The sequence below is a fragment of the Physeter macrocephalus genome, chromosome 5 (assembly GCF_002837175.3).
Source record: "Physeter macrocephalus isolate SW-GA chromosome 5, ASM283717v5, whole genome shotgun sequence".
Lineage (NCBI taxonomy): Eukaryota > Metazoa > Chordata > Mammalia > Artiodactyla > Physeteridae > Physeter > Physeter macrocephalus.
The window spans coordinates 58,279,504-58,295,443 of NC_041218.1; the positions used below are offsets into that span (position 1 = coordinate 58,279,504).

The following is a 15,940-nucleotide window of genomic DNA, read 5'->3' on the forward strand; positions in this document are numbered from 1 at the left end:
AATAAAAATAAGACTCTAAGTCATTTCCTTCAGCATTTTACAAGTCTTTTCAAAAACACCATTGGTGATTGACAACCTAGAAGGCACAGTATTGCTTTTGTGACAATCATCTTTATTATTCTGTGGTACAAATAGCAAGAAGGAAGTTTGGGAATGACATAAAAAAATATAGCAATCTTAACAGTAATGAGAATTTAATAAAACAAAGCCTGCTGAAATTTTTACAAATATAAGGTTTCCACATTTGTAGGTTAGATAGGATAGTGTCAATGCTGATGAAATGGAACATATAGATTAGAACTAATTGAGCTTTGTAGGAAACTTGATACCAAAAAACTAATTGGAAAGTCCCGTCCTTTTCTTCCTTCCATCAGGGCAATAAAGACTGTCCGCTGAGAACTCTTTCCTCACCAGGCTCCTCTGTAGCACAATGCATTGTGTGTATGCTGGAAAACCTGCAGTCTGATTTTTATAAATGACTCTATTCTGCATTAAAAGGAGTGATGAGTAAGAGGTACCGGGTTTGATTCCTTCACTGATTCCGGATGAATATACATTTTCACTGTTTTTCCTCAATATGTGCTTTCATTATTTTGCTTCAATGCATTGCTTTGCCCATGAATGCTCACCTGGCGAAGAGACGTGTAAAATGTTCTATAGATTTCCAGGTCTACAGGTCGAAGAACCTTAAATTCTTTTATTCTTTTCCACAGCTGCAAATAATATGAGTGTTTTGAACTAGTTTAAGAAAATTACATTTACAAACCAATAAGTATAAAGAGTAAGCAATCACTAAATTCTGTAGATAATTTCCTTTTGAAGCTAAAAGGTTTACTTACTTGGATGTCCTGTGAGCAAGTCGAGTTCAAAACAAACTGTGCCAAGAGCATTTAATGAGGTCAACAGACAGCATTTATATAAATGTAGCCGTAAGTTCAATAAACAAATAACTGGGCTGAGTAGCAGAATATGAACACAGGCCAACTTACCAATTTGTTAAACACCAGTTCAGTTAGGTAATAGATGTATGTAGTAACGAAAACAACACTGCTAGAATAGTCTAAGAGCCAAAGGAAAAGAATTTTGGCTGTGTTTCTATCTCAGAACCAACTGTCAAATAGAGGTAAAAGAAAGCAGGAAATTACAGTTCTTCACCCAGACCTGGCACATGTACTTTGGGAATGGGGGAGATTCACTAACCACCTATAATACTGCATTATTCATGAAATTGATCTTTGAATTTAATTGGACCTAGAGAATAAAACCATAGGAAAGAAAAAGGGTCTCTGAATGTTTAGGGAATGTTTATTCTATTGAGGAATATTTATTCTACTGAGGATCACTGATCTTTAGTTAAAATAAGCAGAGGAGCCCACTAAGCTATGAAATCTTTAAAAGACTGAGTCTTAAAAAAAAAAAAAAAGACTGAGTCTTATTTAATCTCTGTCCCTAGGACATAGTTAATGACCTGGAGATGTTTGTGGATTGATTGTAAATAAAACAAGTGCAAAACAGTTTCTAATGAAATAAAGAGAAAATATTCTACTTGTTTGTTTTTAAATTTAGAATAGGTAACACACATCTGTATTCAAGGAAAACAACACTTGTAAAAATGTTGGCTCCTCTTTAGGATGAGCTGGAAGAGAGAAAGAGGAGGAAAAATTTTAAAGAGATATTAGAGAGACAGAAGACAGTCTTACAGAGGAAGAGAAGAAAAGAGAAGGCAGATTCAGAGAGGGAAGACATCTCAGGATGGAGGTGAAGTCCAGACAAAGACACACAAAGGGCAACTTCCTCAGAAGATGGATCAGAAGGAGGTGAGAAGAGAGAGGCTATGGAGACGGGGAGGGGAAGGCACTGGGGCTGGGAGTATGAGGGAGCTCTTGCATGGACTGCCCCTGGAAGGAGCATGTCCTCAACAGCAGTTAAATAGTCCTTTACGTGCTGGAAAAAGAGCTTTTCTGCTTTATTTTCAACCCTCAAAGTTTATTTCTGAAATCAAATTTTATACTCCCAAGAAATTCTAAATACATTACTCATGTCTGAAAGCAGTCTAATTTCAGAGGATGTTTTTTTTTTTAATTTAAGGAATCATTTTTTTCACATGCAAAACCCACCAAATCACTTTATATGGTGCTCTGAAATTATAGCTGCCATATTCCACAGTTTAAAACCATCATTTATTTCATTGTTAGGAGTCTTAAAAGATAAACCTCAAGTTTTCATTTGGTTTGTTTGCAGGCTAACTGGAAAAATAGATACATAGAATAAAGGACATATAGAAAAACAAATGAATTTAAATAGGGTAACATTTTTGATTGGATACAATCTTAAAATTAGGAAGCAGACATACTCTCAAAATTCTTTATATTCCTTATTTTTAACAAAGGAAAATATCCCTTTATTTTCTATTCTCCAAAGTAAAGAGGGTTAGATATCATTTTAGAGAGGTTTTTTTTTTAACTGTCATGGAATAACGTTCCACTATTGTGTTCTATTAGATTAATAACATAATGCTATAAAGCAATTTTCTTTTCTTTTCAAATCAGAAGCTGCCAGTTCCATCAGAGTCTGCTCCTAATTTCCCTGACTCCCTTTTCTCCAGGCTCCCTGAGACAAGAAGGAATGCACTGATGGGGTCCTCTGAGGTGCTCTCGCCACTTATTTAGCCCTTAAATGACTGCATAGTACCCCCAGGACTGGGTCTCCTCCCCGGAAGACCGTTTCCCATGCATTCATCCACAGCCAGCTGTTATTTTTGGTATTTACCCAGAGGTGTGCATGAATTACTTCACTAGAAGTGTTTCTTTTGCCAAAGGGGAAGTTCCTGTGTGTGGTTATTGATGTTCTTTTCAAAGTCAATAAATGACAAATAAAGAAATGATGGAAGATGATTTGTGGCAGTTACGCCTGCAGGCAGCTACAGCCCACAAAAAAGGGAAGTTCATTTCATTATTTCAAAAGGCTGTAGGCTTAGTTTTCCACAAATGGGAAGGGAAGGTGACTGCTTGGTGTCAGCCCCGAGGTTAACTGGATAAGCAGTTTCCTGGCTTTGCCCTCAGCTTAAGTTTTACTTCTCTGGGTGTGAGGCCAGTGGTTTTATTCACTTGGGAGTAGACTGCTTTGAATCTGTGAGAGGTGGGCATTTGATGGTGACACTGTTGGGCACATTTTGCAGGTTCGTTTTCTTCCTGGTCCTATTTGTAGTGATAGATCACTGGCTTTAAAACCACCACAGTCACTGGAAAATCATCAAGATAATCAAGATGGCTTGAGAACTGGTCTAAAGACCACTTTCTTACCAAGATGTGGATTCCCTGGGGGAAATGCTGGATTCTAGAGCTCTGCATCTGGTCCACTGGCCCAAGTACATGGCCCCAGAAGATACTTGTGTGTTAGCCTGTTTTATTTATTAAAACTATTTTCAGGTGGGAAAGTGTGTTCAAATGTACAGGAACTATAATTTCCTGTTTTAATATTTTTTTCTTCTGAGCCTTTCAATAAACTCTGGGGACAGCTGGGGATGAATGCTGAGTCCTTTCAACGTAGCATCATCAAATGCAAGTTCATACTTACTCTGGATGGTCTTGCTGTTGGGCAGGGATGTGCTGAATAACTTCGTAAATTGTACTGTGCAAATCTTGCCCTGGTACACCATCAGAGGCTGGAACAGATCTCATTGGCATCTGGAAAATGTAGCACGTTAAAAAAAATTGGCAGACTAGTAAATAGTATTCCCACTACATTGCAGAGTTGAAAACAACTGGAAGAGGTGAAGATTAGAAAATTAGAACTATTTACCTTCCCTTCAATATCCATTTCCTCCTTGCTACAGTTCCCTGCACTTACCCTACGGTAGTTTGTGCAGTGGCATAGCTATGAGGTCAGAAGAGGAATAGCTGGACAAACTATCACATTTTTTCTCCTTTTAAGAAAAAAGCTGGCAGTACTGTAAAGGAAATACAGTAGAAAAAAATAGCAAAAGAGAAGATATCAGGATAGCTTAGGATCAAAGAGCATATATTACTATCCTTTATATTACATCTCAGTCTTACCTTTCTGACATTAATCGCCAATCATGTGTGCAAGGGTGGTTTAGAAAAAAAGAATAACTTACAGCCAGAAGCCTTCATCACATTGCAAGTTAGTAAAGACAGTACCAAGAAATATAGAACACACAAAAGAAGATGTTTTGGTTTGAATACAGTAATGGGCTCTAAAAAGTAAGGCTTGGATGAATGTGGAAAAGTACAGTAGTGTATGTCTGTCTGGTTAAAATCAACATGTATTTTATTGAAATTGGCATTCATGTTTCATTAATTCCTATTCCTTATATTTGATACTGTTATTCTTGTAAACACTGTTTTCCAATTACTTAGCTAAAGTCTGGTTACCCTCCTCATCCCAAACTCATTCTATTTTCATCGTACTTCTGGCCACTTTCAGTCCTTTGTATTTATACAGATCCACCTAGAGGACTCTTTGCCCTTGATAAATCATCTGAAGAGTTATTTATCTCATTTGACCTGCTAGGTTACTTTGGAATATCTTAGCTTTAGATTTTTCTGGAAACTGCTTGTTTCTATTCTACTTGTTAAAGCTCTTATGGCAGTCCTAGGCTATTCATCCTAGGACTGAATAGGTGATTCATCCTATCATTTTTGTGTCAAGGGGATTTTGATTTAGAGTTTTTACTTAAGATCAACTCTTGATTTTCTTTGGTATAGAGGTGTTCAGGGGCTATGATAAAAGCAATCTATAGATAATGACTAACTTACTCAACTAACCTAATATTAGACCTGTTAGCAAGTAATAAATTTGCCATTGCTTTCTGTCCAATTCCCCAAAAGAAGTGCTAAATGGGCAATGAAATGTACAGTAAGTAGAGAGAGGAGGAGCACTCATCTGTACATGTATCATGACAAGCTAAAAGATGATTCTGATTTTTAAAAACTCAAAAAGTTAGTAATCAATTTATTTCCCTTCTTAACTTCAATTTTGAGATCTTGGTAATGTTATTATTATTATTTTTTTAGATGTTGGAGGTAGGAGTTTATTAATTTATTCATGTATTTTTGCTGCGTTGGGTCTTCGTTTCTGTGCGAGGGCTTTCTCTAGTTGCGGCGAGCAGGGGCCACTCTTCATCGCGGTGCATGGGCCTCTCACTGTCGCGGCCTCTCTCGTTGTGGGGCACAGGCTCCAGACGCGCAGGCTCAGCAGTTGTGGCGCACGGGCTTAGTTGCTCCGCGGCATGTGAGATCTCCGCGGCATGTGGGATCCTCCCAGACCAGGGCTCGAACCCGTGTCCCCTGCATTAGCAGGCAGATTCTCAACCACTGCGCCACCAGGGAAGCCCGGTAATGTTATTATTGTTCCTTTTCTTCTCAAAACCATTGCATTTAGCTGTTAATCTTCACACATAACTGCCATTCTGGCTGCTTCTCACACAGTTCCTCCTACTCATGTCCGGGTCCTCCTGCTCCTTGGGTTGTTGGTGTTGGTTTCTCACTTCTTCCCAAAGCACCTGGAACTGCCAATGAAGGACCTCAGCTGATTCCTCAGGAGTTTTCAGCATTGAACATGGGCATAGTTCCCAGTCGAGTTATTCTACTTACGACAGATATAAGTGGGGCTTCTGATACGTAATCAAGCACTCATTTCTCTGCCTCAGGTTCTTTAGAACTGTAGCATTTTGAGCAAATAGAGGTCCTCTCAATAAAATCTTGAAACTGAGTACTGATTAATTGCAAGGCTAAATTTAAAGTTTCCTACATAGATCTCACTCCTTTCCAATGCATTCCTAGGAATAAAAACTGACTTCAAAATTCACTTTTAAGTCTTATTAGCTCTTCAGTTTCCTGCTTCCCCATTTAAAAGCCACACCTGAGAGGGGTGCTTTCTGCCTTGGTGAGGAGCTGTTTGAAATAACTGATCCACCAAATATTTATTTTTGTCTTTTTGGTTGTAGAAGTGAAGGGTGAGCCAATCCTGCCTGAGACTGAACAGGACATTGCAAAGCTTTTGCAATGCACTTTTTGTCTTCATTTGTGATGATGTGGGCACTGGTGCTACGACTCACCCATAAGAGGATGAAATTCAATCAATCCCCCTCCATTAATCATGTGGCATTTGAGAACTAAAGCCTGTGGCCAGGTAACTTACTGCCTGAACCTTAGAATCTTATATAGAATTCTCTGAACAAGTGAGGTAACCAATCCCTAACAACAAATATTGATAGTTCTCTTTTAAAAAGGAAATGAAAATGCCCAGAGGCAAGTAGTCCGTTTCTGGCCCCTTCCTTAAGTGAACTATCATAGGGGAATAAGGAAACAGGAAAGATCGGTTGTACATAAATCTGTAAAAATGTTAATGAGCTGATTAGCTCAGAGAAACATTCTGCTTGCCTGTTAAACAAAACTGATTGCTTAAAAGACCTTGTCTGTGTGGACTGAAAAAAATGGCTTCAACTGTATAAAAGTTCCCGCTCTCACATCTCATGCACCTTTAGGAAAAAATAAAGATATGTACCTGCATACTTTGGGTTTATATGGTACCTTTCTTCTGAAGAGCATAAGGTACCTTCAAGGGTATAATCAATTGTCTTTGCAATATCCTCATGAGATATGAGGAGGAAATAAAGGGGAAACTGAGCAACAGAGAGAGTCAGTGAAGTGACAGGCTGCAGTCATCAAAGTGATGCAGAATTATTTAAACCAAGGTCTCTTGGTCCCCTATTTATTCACTTCTCTTGACCTTCAACCTAGTTAATTCTTTCTTTCCTGAGCTTACCAGGTAAAGAATGTTTATGAATTCGTGTAACTTCCTTATTTGTGTTAGCTTTATTGATAGAGGCTGAGAAAGATGCTTTAGCTCCCCAGATCCGACAATGTCATTCATTACAGAGCGAGTAAACACTGCTGAGGGTAATGCAGCCATTTGACCACACTGCCCACATGCTTAAATGAATGCTGCTTACACCTCTGGTGAAGCAGAATGCTACTTCTGGGCTAATCGGCCACTAGGAAAACCAACCCTGGGAACACCAGAAGCATCTGGAAAAGCAACAAATTCATATATTCCAAAGTCATCCAGAGCATCTTCGTGGCCTGAAATGGAAAACAAATACTACTTACAAACCAAATGCCTCAAATTGCTATTGCTATTTTTTAAAAAAACCTTTATAAAACGTATCTTCATGGTTTGCTTCAAGTGGTATGTGTATAAAACCAATTTAACATTTCTTAATCCCCTATAGTCATGCTGCCACTAAATAGTATTGGAAATCACTCCTGTTGAAGCTCAAAAATGAAACTGAATTGGGACAATTATTCTTAAAGTCTGAAGTGGAAACAGTGTATTATATATTAATACACTGTTAATATATATTATATATAATATATATATATATTATATCATATAAACACACGTGGGCAGCCTTGTCCTTTGTAACTCTCAGTTACCAGAGACTTATAAACACCAAGGCTTCAATCTGTCAATCACAGCAGCTCTTAATCCACCCATAATATTCTACTGTACTCTGCTAGATCTAACAGAGTCCACCAGGACTAATAAGAATAAATAAGCAACTGTTGCTGCCCATACATACAAAACAGAAAACAAGTCTGATGTCACCTAAACTATCATCAGTAAAATGACAGGAATGGGGTGGTTGGGAGGAAGCAGGTGGTCTCTGGGGCCTTTCTGAACTCCGACAGTTTATCATTTGTGAGAAAGGACTAGACAAGAGGAAGAAGACCCATGTTTACTGAGCATCCAGGCATTGTACTAGGCACTCCACCTACATTACTGGATTTAATTCTCAGAGCAACCCTGAGGGGAAGTTATGATCTCTATTGTATACATGAGTTGAGGTCAGGAAAAATAATTAATTCTCCCAAGGTGACATTGGGGGAAAGTGGCGCAGATGGGATAGAAACCCAGCTCCTCTGACTCCAAGGCCTGAGCAAAAGCCCCACTGTTAACTTATAACAACTCAGTAGGGAGTCAGAAGTGAGGGGCACCGCTGGGGACAGAGAAGCAGCAAACCTGTGGGACCTCCCTTTCCTCTTCTCCCTGGAAAGGAGCTGCCAGCACCGTATCTGCTTTAGGAACTGACACAGTGAGAGAACCCTTGGGCATTTTCAAAATAATAAGAGGATCAATGGAACAGGATTCAGCAGAACTCAGTGATGGCGGGCAAGTGACAGTCTCTCTGAGCCTTAGTTCTCTTGCCTGTGAAATGGAATTGAAAGTACCTTTCAGGCTTATCTTACAGACCTGTGTGACTTACATAAAACTAATACAAGGGATAGAACTTTGTGAAGTGAGGGCAGTCATCCTGGGAAGGGAGTGTTAGTGTTATCTCATGTGAATTCTGTTATGTCAATAGTACATTTTATATATATAATTAATATCAATGATATATATTAATATACATTAATATTGATAACAGCCCCTCTCAGCCCAGCCATTACCTGAAAACGTTTGAGCTTTCCTGTATTCAGTTTCTGGCCTGAAAAGACAAATTGGTGTTTCTGTCAGTCTTAATCATTGAGGAAAAAGCATTCAAGAGAAATTATTTTCATAGAAACATATGCATTACCTGCCTTCTAGCTTTTGCTTTATAACTAAAACCAAAAAAGAAAAAACAGTAAGATACACTTTAGTACACATATAAATCCATTCAAAAATTTTTTTTAACTTTAACCTACCTTTGTAGGGTTGATATTTTTTCCATAGGAGGAGAAGACACATGGATATAATCAAAAAGAGTGATATTCCAGTTATACTTGCTAAAGGGGACAATGATTTCCCTTTTTGTGCAAATTTCTCTATTCCTAAATAAAAAGACAAATATATTTTTATTAAAGATCAATAATAAATTGATCCTAAATAAATAAATCCTAAACGGTACAGTACTGCAAATGTGTATATGAGAGAGTGAGAGAGAGAGAGAGAGAGAGAGAGAGAGAGAGAGAGAGAGAGAGAGAGGGAAGTCTGAGTGAAACCGAACAGAAGGCAGGCACTTATTTTAGAATATATACTAAACTCTCTAAGGATATTTGTGATTGGAAATGTGGTGGGCTGTCCAGGATAATACCAATATGTTGTACTAGATGTAGCAAATAGCTCATGTCATACTTTTCAATAGTGTTCACCAGCATTGAGCTTGGATCTGTTGGATCTCATTGTATAAAACATCCCCAGATGTTAGGTTGTTCTCTATCTCTCTTTCCATCTCACTCTTTTAACATTGTTCAGGTATGTGGATTTTCTAGGGCAGTGGTCTGTAGTTAAAGGTGCGAGAGGGGAGGTGTTCATTTCAAATAATTACTAATTTTTGACCAATAAAGAAATTTTAATCCTTAAAATAGAAAGTGTGTGTGATTGTCAATAAGACATTTAAAGTCCCACCTTTGACTACAATTCACTGTTTTGCAAGTCATTCCTTTTATTAATATTTCTATATAAAATATAGTGCTAAAAGCTAACACTTTCTGAGTGCTTATAATACATCAGACTCTGTTCTAAGAGCACATGATACGTATTAACCCATGGAATGTTCACAACAATGTTATTAGGGAGGTAATATTATTATTATTATCCCCTCTTAGAGATGGCAATCTGAGGCTTGCCTGAAGTCACTCAGGTAGTAGTAAGTGGCAGAGTCCAGATGTGCCCCCAGACTCTTGACACTTTGTGCTGCCTCACTTTGATGCTGTTTTGACAAAACTTACTAAGTTTGGCAATGTTAACACCAGTTCCAGACTATACCATGCTTAGTCAGAGAGTTAATCTATAAAGTGGAAAGTTGTGTGGTCTCCAATAAAAGCAAGTAACAGATGTCTTCCATGTTATCATGTGAACCAGACATGGATGTGGAAATGAATGGTGGCAGTTACCTGTCTCTGTCCAGTTTAATGTGGGAGTGAAAGTTATGGGATGTCACTTCCCTTCTGCCATGGTGGAGAACAGCTTGGAGCATCTGGGTGTGGTGAAGAACATGGTGCGGACTCAATTCTGCAATAAATATCCAGCCTGCACCCTGTTGTCTTCCACCACAAAGCCTCTACTGAGGTCTCCAGCAGCCAAGATAAGGATGAAACCTTAATCTTTCCCTTCTTTCATTGTGGACCTATATGTACTCTCTCAGCTTTTCTACCTACAACGCTTTCACTTTTTAATCTTCCCAGAATCTTTTCATAATGTAGTGTAGATCATATATGTTAAACTCCAGTTAAAAAGTCATGGAAATCATGATATCGCCTCTAATTTTCCCATGTAATGCTGTTCTTGTATTTCCTTTAAGTCCTTAAGAGATTAAGCAGGTTGCTTTTCATCACCAAAAATCTTTACCATCTCAGATGGTCTACTTATAAATTTCTGATATGCATTCAGAGAATTGTGTTCTTAAAATGTTCTTTTTATGGGATTACAATAGCTGTGTAATACTTATTGCTTTTAAACAGATTTTAAGTTAAACTCCTTTTAGCTTTGGGTGGAAGAAATAAATGCAAGGTAGTATAAAATGGACTAGAATGGCAATTTATTGGTTCTGATCTAGACCAGAACATCACAAAACTTATTAGAAATATTATTTTTCCTCCTTTTCTCTTGGTTAATAATTTGTAGGAAAAGTTATATTCTCCCACTGTTAGAATGCTGAGCTTTTAGTTTGTAACTACTTTAGCATTTGGGTGATCTCTGTGTGAGGTCTTAGCCTTTCTTCAGATACTGTGCTCCTACTTCACAGATTTGTTCTCTCTAAAGAGCTGGGCAGCTTTGAATGAGCCACTTAACTCTAAGGGTCTGGATTTTCCCAGTAGTAAAATGAGGAGGCTAGAATGATTGGTTTTTAAGTTCTTTTGTTGCTCAGATATTATATGATTTGAAGCAGCCAAAGAGTTTTACATGAAGTTTATGTAAATAGGACACTATGCCCAATGGTATGCTAGTAACTGAGTATCAACAAGAATTATATGCACATATATACATACAAAAGTTATAAATTTTACTGATATGAAGGATGTGTAGCCTAATTTAGAATTAATAATAAAATATGCAGTACTCTTTATTGTTAATTCCATATATCTAATTGATTCTCATGGAATGCTTTTGTTGATTTTTGCTGAACTCTTGCATTTTCAACCTGTGGGTGAGATTCAACCATACTTTGAAACAATTAGACTTCAAATAAATGCTTGGTTACTATCCAATTCAGCAAAGAGATACCTTACATCATAGATGAACAAGTGTAGCTTCAACATGGACGCTGGCTGATACTTACTAAGATGAAAGTGAAACAACAATGACATTCGTTGGAATTTCATTTAACAGTGATGTGAATGACTTCTTTGCTAAACTGGAAAACAGATTTTGAATACCGGGAGAACTCAATTTTTTTTCGCCATATGTAATGTAATGGCTACAGAAACAATGCACTTTTAAATTTAATCTGTATTATCATCTCCATCACTTTCTTAAGTGTAACAATCAACAATTTCTCCATCACTTTCGTACATGTAGACAATCTTATTAACTGAACAACATCCCCTGAGTTTTGAAAAGTATTTTATTATTATTAAGTTCAAAATATTTTATAATATTCATTGCGATTTCTTATTTATCCTGGACATTATTTAGAAGCATATTGTTTAATTTCCTTATGCCTGGGAGTTTTCTTTCTTGATTTTTTTAGTTGAATTCCACTCTATTTAGAATGCATACTCTGCTTGATATAAATCTTTCGAAATTTGTTGAGATTTTTAAAAAAATGACCAAATACATAGGTGCATGCTTCTAAAGTATAAATTCAGAAGGACCCATACTCTGCTGTGGTTGTCAATAAGATAAAGGCAAACAGAATGGTCTCTTGAGACACCAGCAGTGATACAAAAGCAAAGTAATAAAGAAGAAAAAATTGTTAAGAAATACTAAATAATAAAATGGCATGATTTAAGACACAGCATATGATCTGGGCACCACTTTTATCAAGAGAATTCTCTTATTTCTTTATTTTAGATCCAATACTAAAATAAAAACTACACAATTTTCAGATATGCACAATTAAATGTATGTGCATTATATGTATATAAAACCAAATGTACATTTGTTTCCCATTTATTTGGTACAGATATGTCATATCAGTAATAATGAAAATAATAAAGAAATTTAAACTGTCATTTATAGGTACAGATAGAGAAATAGTTTCAGAGAAATGAAAATACTGGCCACAGTCAGTAAGTCCTAGAACTGGGACTGGAACATAGTTTTTTCCCTGACTGCAAATTTAATTCTTTGCTGTTGATCCATGGTCAAAGAATGGTTTTCCCACAGGCTTTTATTTTCTTTTTTAAAATAAATTTATTTAGTTTTAGTTTTATTTATTTTTGGCTGCATTGGGTCTTCGTTGCTGCACGCAGGCTTTCTCTAGTTGTGGCGAGCGGGGGCTACTTTTCATTGCTGTGCACGGGCTTCTCATTGCGGTGGCTTCTCTTGTTGTGGAGCACGGGCTCCAGGTGCGAGGGCTTCAGCAGTTGTAGCACGCAGGCTCAGTAGTTGTGGCTCATGAGCTCTAGAGTGCAGGCTCAGTAGTTGTGGCGCAAGGGCTTGGTTCCTCTGTGGCATGTGGGATCCTCCCGGACCAGGGCTCAAACCTGTGTCCCCAGCATTGGCAGGCGGATTCCTAACCACTGTGCCACCAGGGAAGCCCAAGAATGGTTTTCATAATTGGCAGGTAGCCCCCAATATATTCAGTTTTTCCTCCAACCTTTTCTAACACCAGATTTGATGTGCTCTGACTCTCTCATTTCTTGATAGCCAGACTGCCTTCACTAAAATTCAATATCCCTTAGTCCCTAAAAAAAAAATTCAATGCTAATTTATTCTAGTCCAGTTTCAACAATGAACCTTACAATGAAAAATATTTTAGTGTAGTATCAGCTGTTTTTTTCCCCCTTAAACCTGAAAATATGCTAATAAGTATTATTTCAGAGTATTTCTCATTCTAATGCTGAAGTTACACTATGGCATACATCAGCTCTTTGCCAGGCACTTCCATGATTCTGAGGCCTTGTAATAGGTTTAACATACAATGACTGGATGTCTCACACTATATAAGATACATCTCCTCCCCTCTCCATTTTTACCTTTTTGTCCCTTTTATTTTGTGTTTCCTAAAATGACTGAATTTGTACATTCTGTCCTACAGAGGATCCAACTCATTCTCTTTACCATTATTTCCTTATTTCTTCAGACTCCTTCCTTATTGCCCTCTTTCCTCTCTCTCCCTTGGCCTCTGTTAGCCCTCCATCAGAGAACCACCCTGAGGTGACCAGCACCTGTCAGCTTAAAACCTTGGCTATGGCAAAGGCCAAGTGTCCTTTCTCTGGAGAATGAAGAATAGAGATAGTCCTTTTCTCAGAACAAATCATCTTCCCTGTTGGGCCCCTTTCTCTTCTAGAGCATCCTGGCTCTCTATGCTCAACACTGCTTCTCTCTACCAGAACACACAAGATTTACCAGGTTCAGCATTTGAAATTCACAAAATAAAAATGCCAGATATCTCTGGGATCAAATCAAGGGGCACAGTTGCCGTTGTGTCAGCTCTAGGCAAGTGTATTTTAGAGAGATGGATTTCTAGAACCCAACTTGAAAATAAGTCAACAGGGAAATTCTGACCCTATTGCCACAAAGAATGTATAGGGATCACAAGTGCAGTTCTGGATACTTGCAGGAGCCCCATTCTTCCTCCTTTCAGAGAGTTTTGTACTTTTTAGCACATAGCATGCCACTGTCCCCATTATTTAAACATGACTGACTCATTTACCAAAGCCCTAGTGCAAATGCTATTTGCCCCCTCCTTTGACAAACAAATAAAATGAAATAACATATTAAGTGCAAATATAGGCAAGAGGTGTGGTATCCATGGCAGCCCTGCTGCTTGAGAGACTGCACCTAAAACAGGATAGCCATATGCTCCAGTCAGCGTGTCTATTTCAAGATCAGAATGGAGTCCTGAGATCTCTCCCATCCAATCTGTTAGCTGATTACAGCCGCTGATTCATGTCCCTATGGAAATGAAGGTGCCCTACTGGGGGGCCATGCTATTTCCACACTCTACTATGGCCCCACCTGACAGACACCATGGTTCTATGCTAGATGCTCATGGGATGTCACCTAACGTTTCAGGTTCTGGATGTCAGGGCTGTAGCTTATCTCGGTTGTTATATCCCATGGTCCAAGGTGAAATACACCTCCTGGAGATCTTAATCAGAGAAATTTCTAGGTAGTTAGAAGAAATCAGTAAATTTATCTTTCTGCCTAGGAGTAGTGTCATTTTCCCATTCTCTTCTTTATGAAAACATGTGCAATAGAAATAGATATGAAAAAATTATAGATTTTGCAGGATCATGTACAAAAATATTTCTACTATAGCTAAATCTCAAACTATGGCCATGTGACTCTTGAGAACTCTAATAATGTATACAGTGGAATGTTTTCATTAAATGTGAACATTTGCATTCTGATCATAAACATTTTCATTTTATACATATTACATGTCACAATAGTGATTTAGGCCCAGTTAAATTTTAAAGTAGGGACACTTGCATTCAAGGAAGTCTTTAATTAAAGTAATAAAATCATTCTTTTTCCAAATATGAATGCTAATTTATTACTTTAATTGCTATTCTTTCCTTGAAACTTATATGCTAGCTGTTACTTTTAGTTACAGATATTTCATAATTTCTCACTAGTATGAAAGTATACATATGTCTGGACAAACCAGAGTATCTTTGTATATAGCATGAAGTTAGTTAAGATGATAAGAAAATACACACTATCTTCTACATATATGTGACATATCTTGTATATATGTGACATATCTTTTAGATACTGATATTCTCAGTCAAGAACATCCAGGGAGACAGTTTATACAGTGGTTAAAAAAAGGGTTTTGAATTTAGATACTATTTTATTACCAACTAGCTGTGTGAATTTGCCTATTTCCCCTGTTTTCTTTAGGATATCTCTACTAAGATACAGAAAGGTCAACTGATATCTCAAATTAGATGTGAATCATAGCCCACAGAGATGGAAGGCACCATCTGGTCTAGTCTTACACAGGCAGGAAAACATAGAGCTAATTGTCACATTCTCCAGTCTTCCTCTCCCCAACTGAAAGTCCCTAATAAAACTTTTGATTATTTCCAGACTTTGTTATTTTCTTTCCATATTTGTGACCCTGGAGTCATCTTCGACTCCTTTTTGCTTTGCCTCCCACTTCTTATTGCTGAGACTTTTTGACTGGCCACATTCTTTGCCTCATTAAAAACAAATGTTCATCTATTTCTTATAACTGGACTCTGGTTATGCCAAACACAACTTGGTTTTGAAAATATCTCAGAGGCAGGTATCTTATCTCTCTAAATTATTTCAAATTTTCCACAGATATTAATATAGGTAGCTCATCAAAGTGGATGGTCAGTAAGTGCTCAATTGATAGTTACAAGAGATGTCCATTTTTTTCACTGTAGCTTGGTATACCCTTAATCTGCATTGCAGAGATTAATTCATTTGGAAAGCTTTTTAAAAAAATCAAATACTTAAAACACATCAATACTACTCATTTTCTCTGCCATTTGCCGCTGTTTAAGATCTGTGGACATTTGGGGATTGGAAAACAGCTCTAAAAGCCACAAAGAGGTTATGAATGTTGACAACATTGAATCCTTCTGAAAAATAAGCACCTGCTCTTCTTATTTACAATAATAACAAATGTCTGGTCTTTGTACCGGTCAAACAGGTTTTATAGATTTTACAAAAGGTAATTATTTGATATTAAGATGGTAGCTGTCTTTGGACCTTGGTAATAAGATCTTAATCAAATATTGGGGGCTTCTGATACTATGACAATATCTTGGCTAAATATTAATGGAGA

General features: G+C 37.4%; 1 protein-coding gene across 1 annotated transcript in view; it reads right to left on the reverse strand.

The window, feature by feature from the left end:
* Positions 1-3,572: 3,572 nt before the first annotated feature.
* HEPACAM2 (HEPACAM family member 2) overlaps positions 3,573-15,940 on the reverse strand; it is a 38,874-nt gene continuing 26,506 nt past the window's right edge. The window contains exons 5-9 of the mRNA XM_055084994.1: positions 8,712-8,837; positions 8,603-8,627; positions 8,475-8,512; positions 7,033-7,106; positions 3,573-3,686 (exon numbers count right to left, since the gene is read on the reverse strand). Of these exons, the coding sequence (XP_054940969.1) occupies positions 3,573-3,686; positions 7,033-7,106; positions 8,475-8,512; positions 8,603-8,627; positions 8,712-8,837 (377 nt within the window). The remainder of the gene's footprint in view (positions 3,687-7,032; positions 7,107-8,474; positions 8,513-8,602; positions 8,628-8,711; positions 8,838-15,940) is intronic.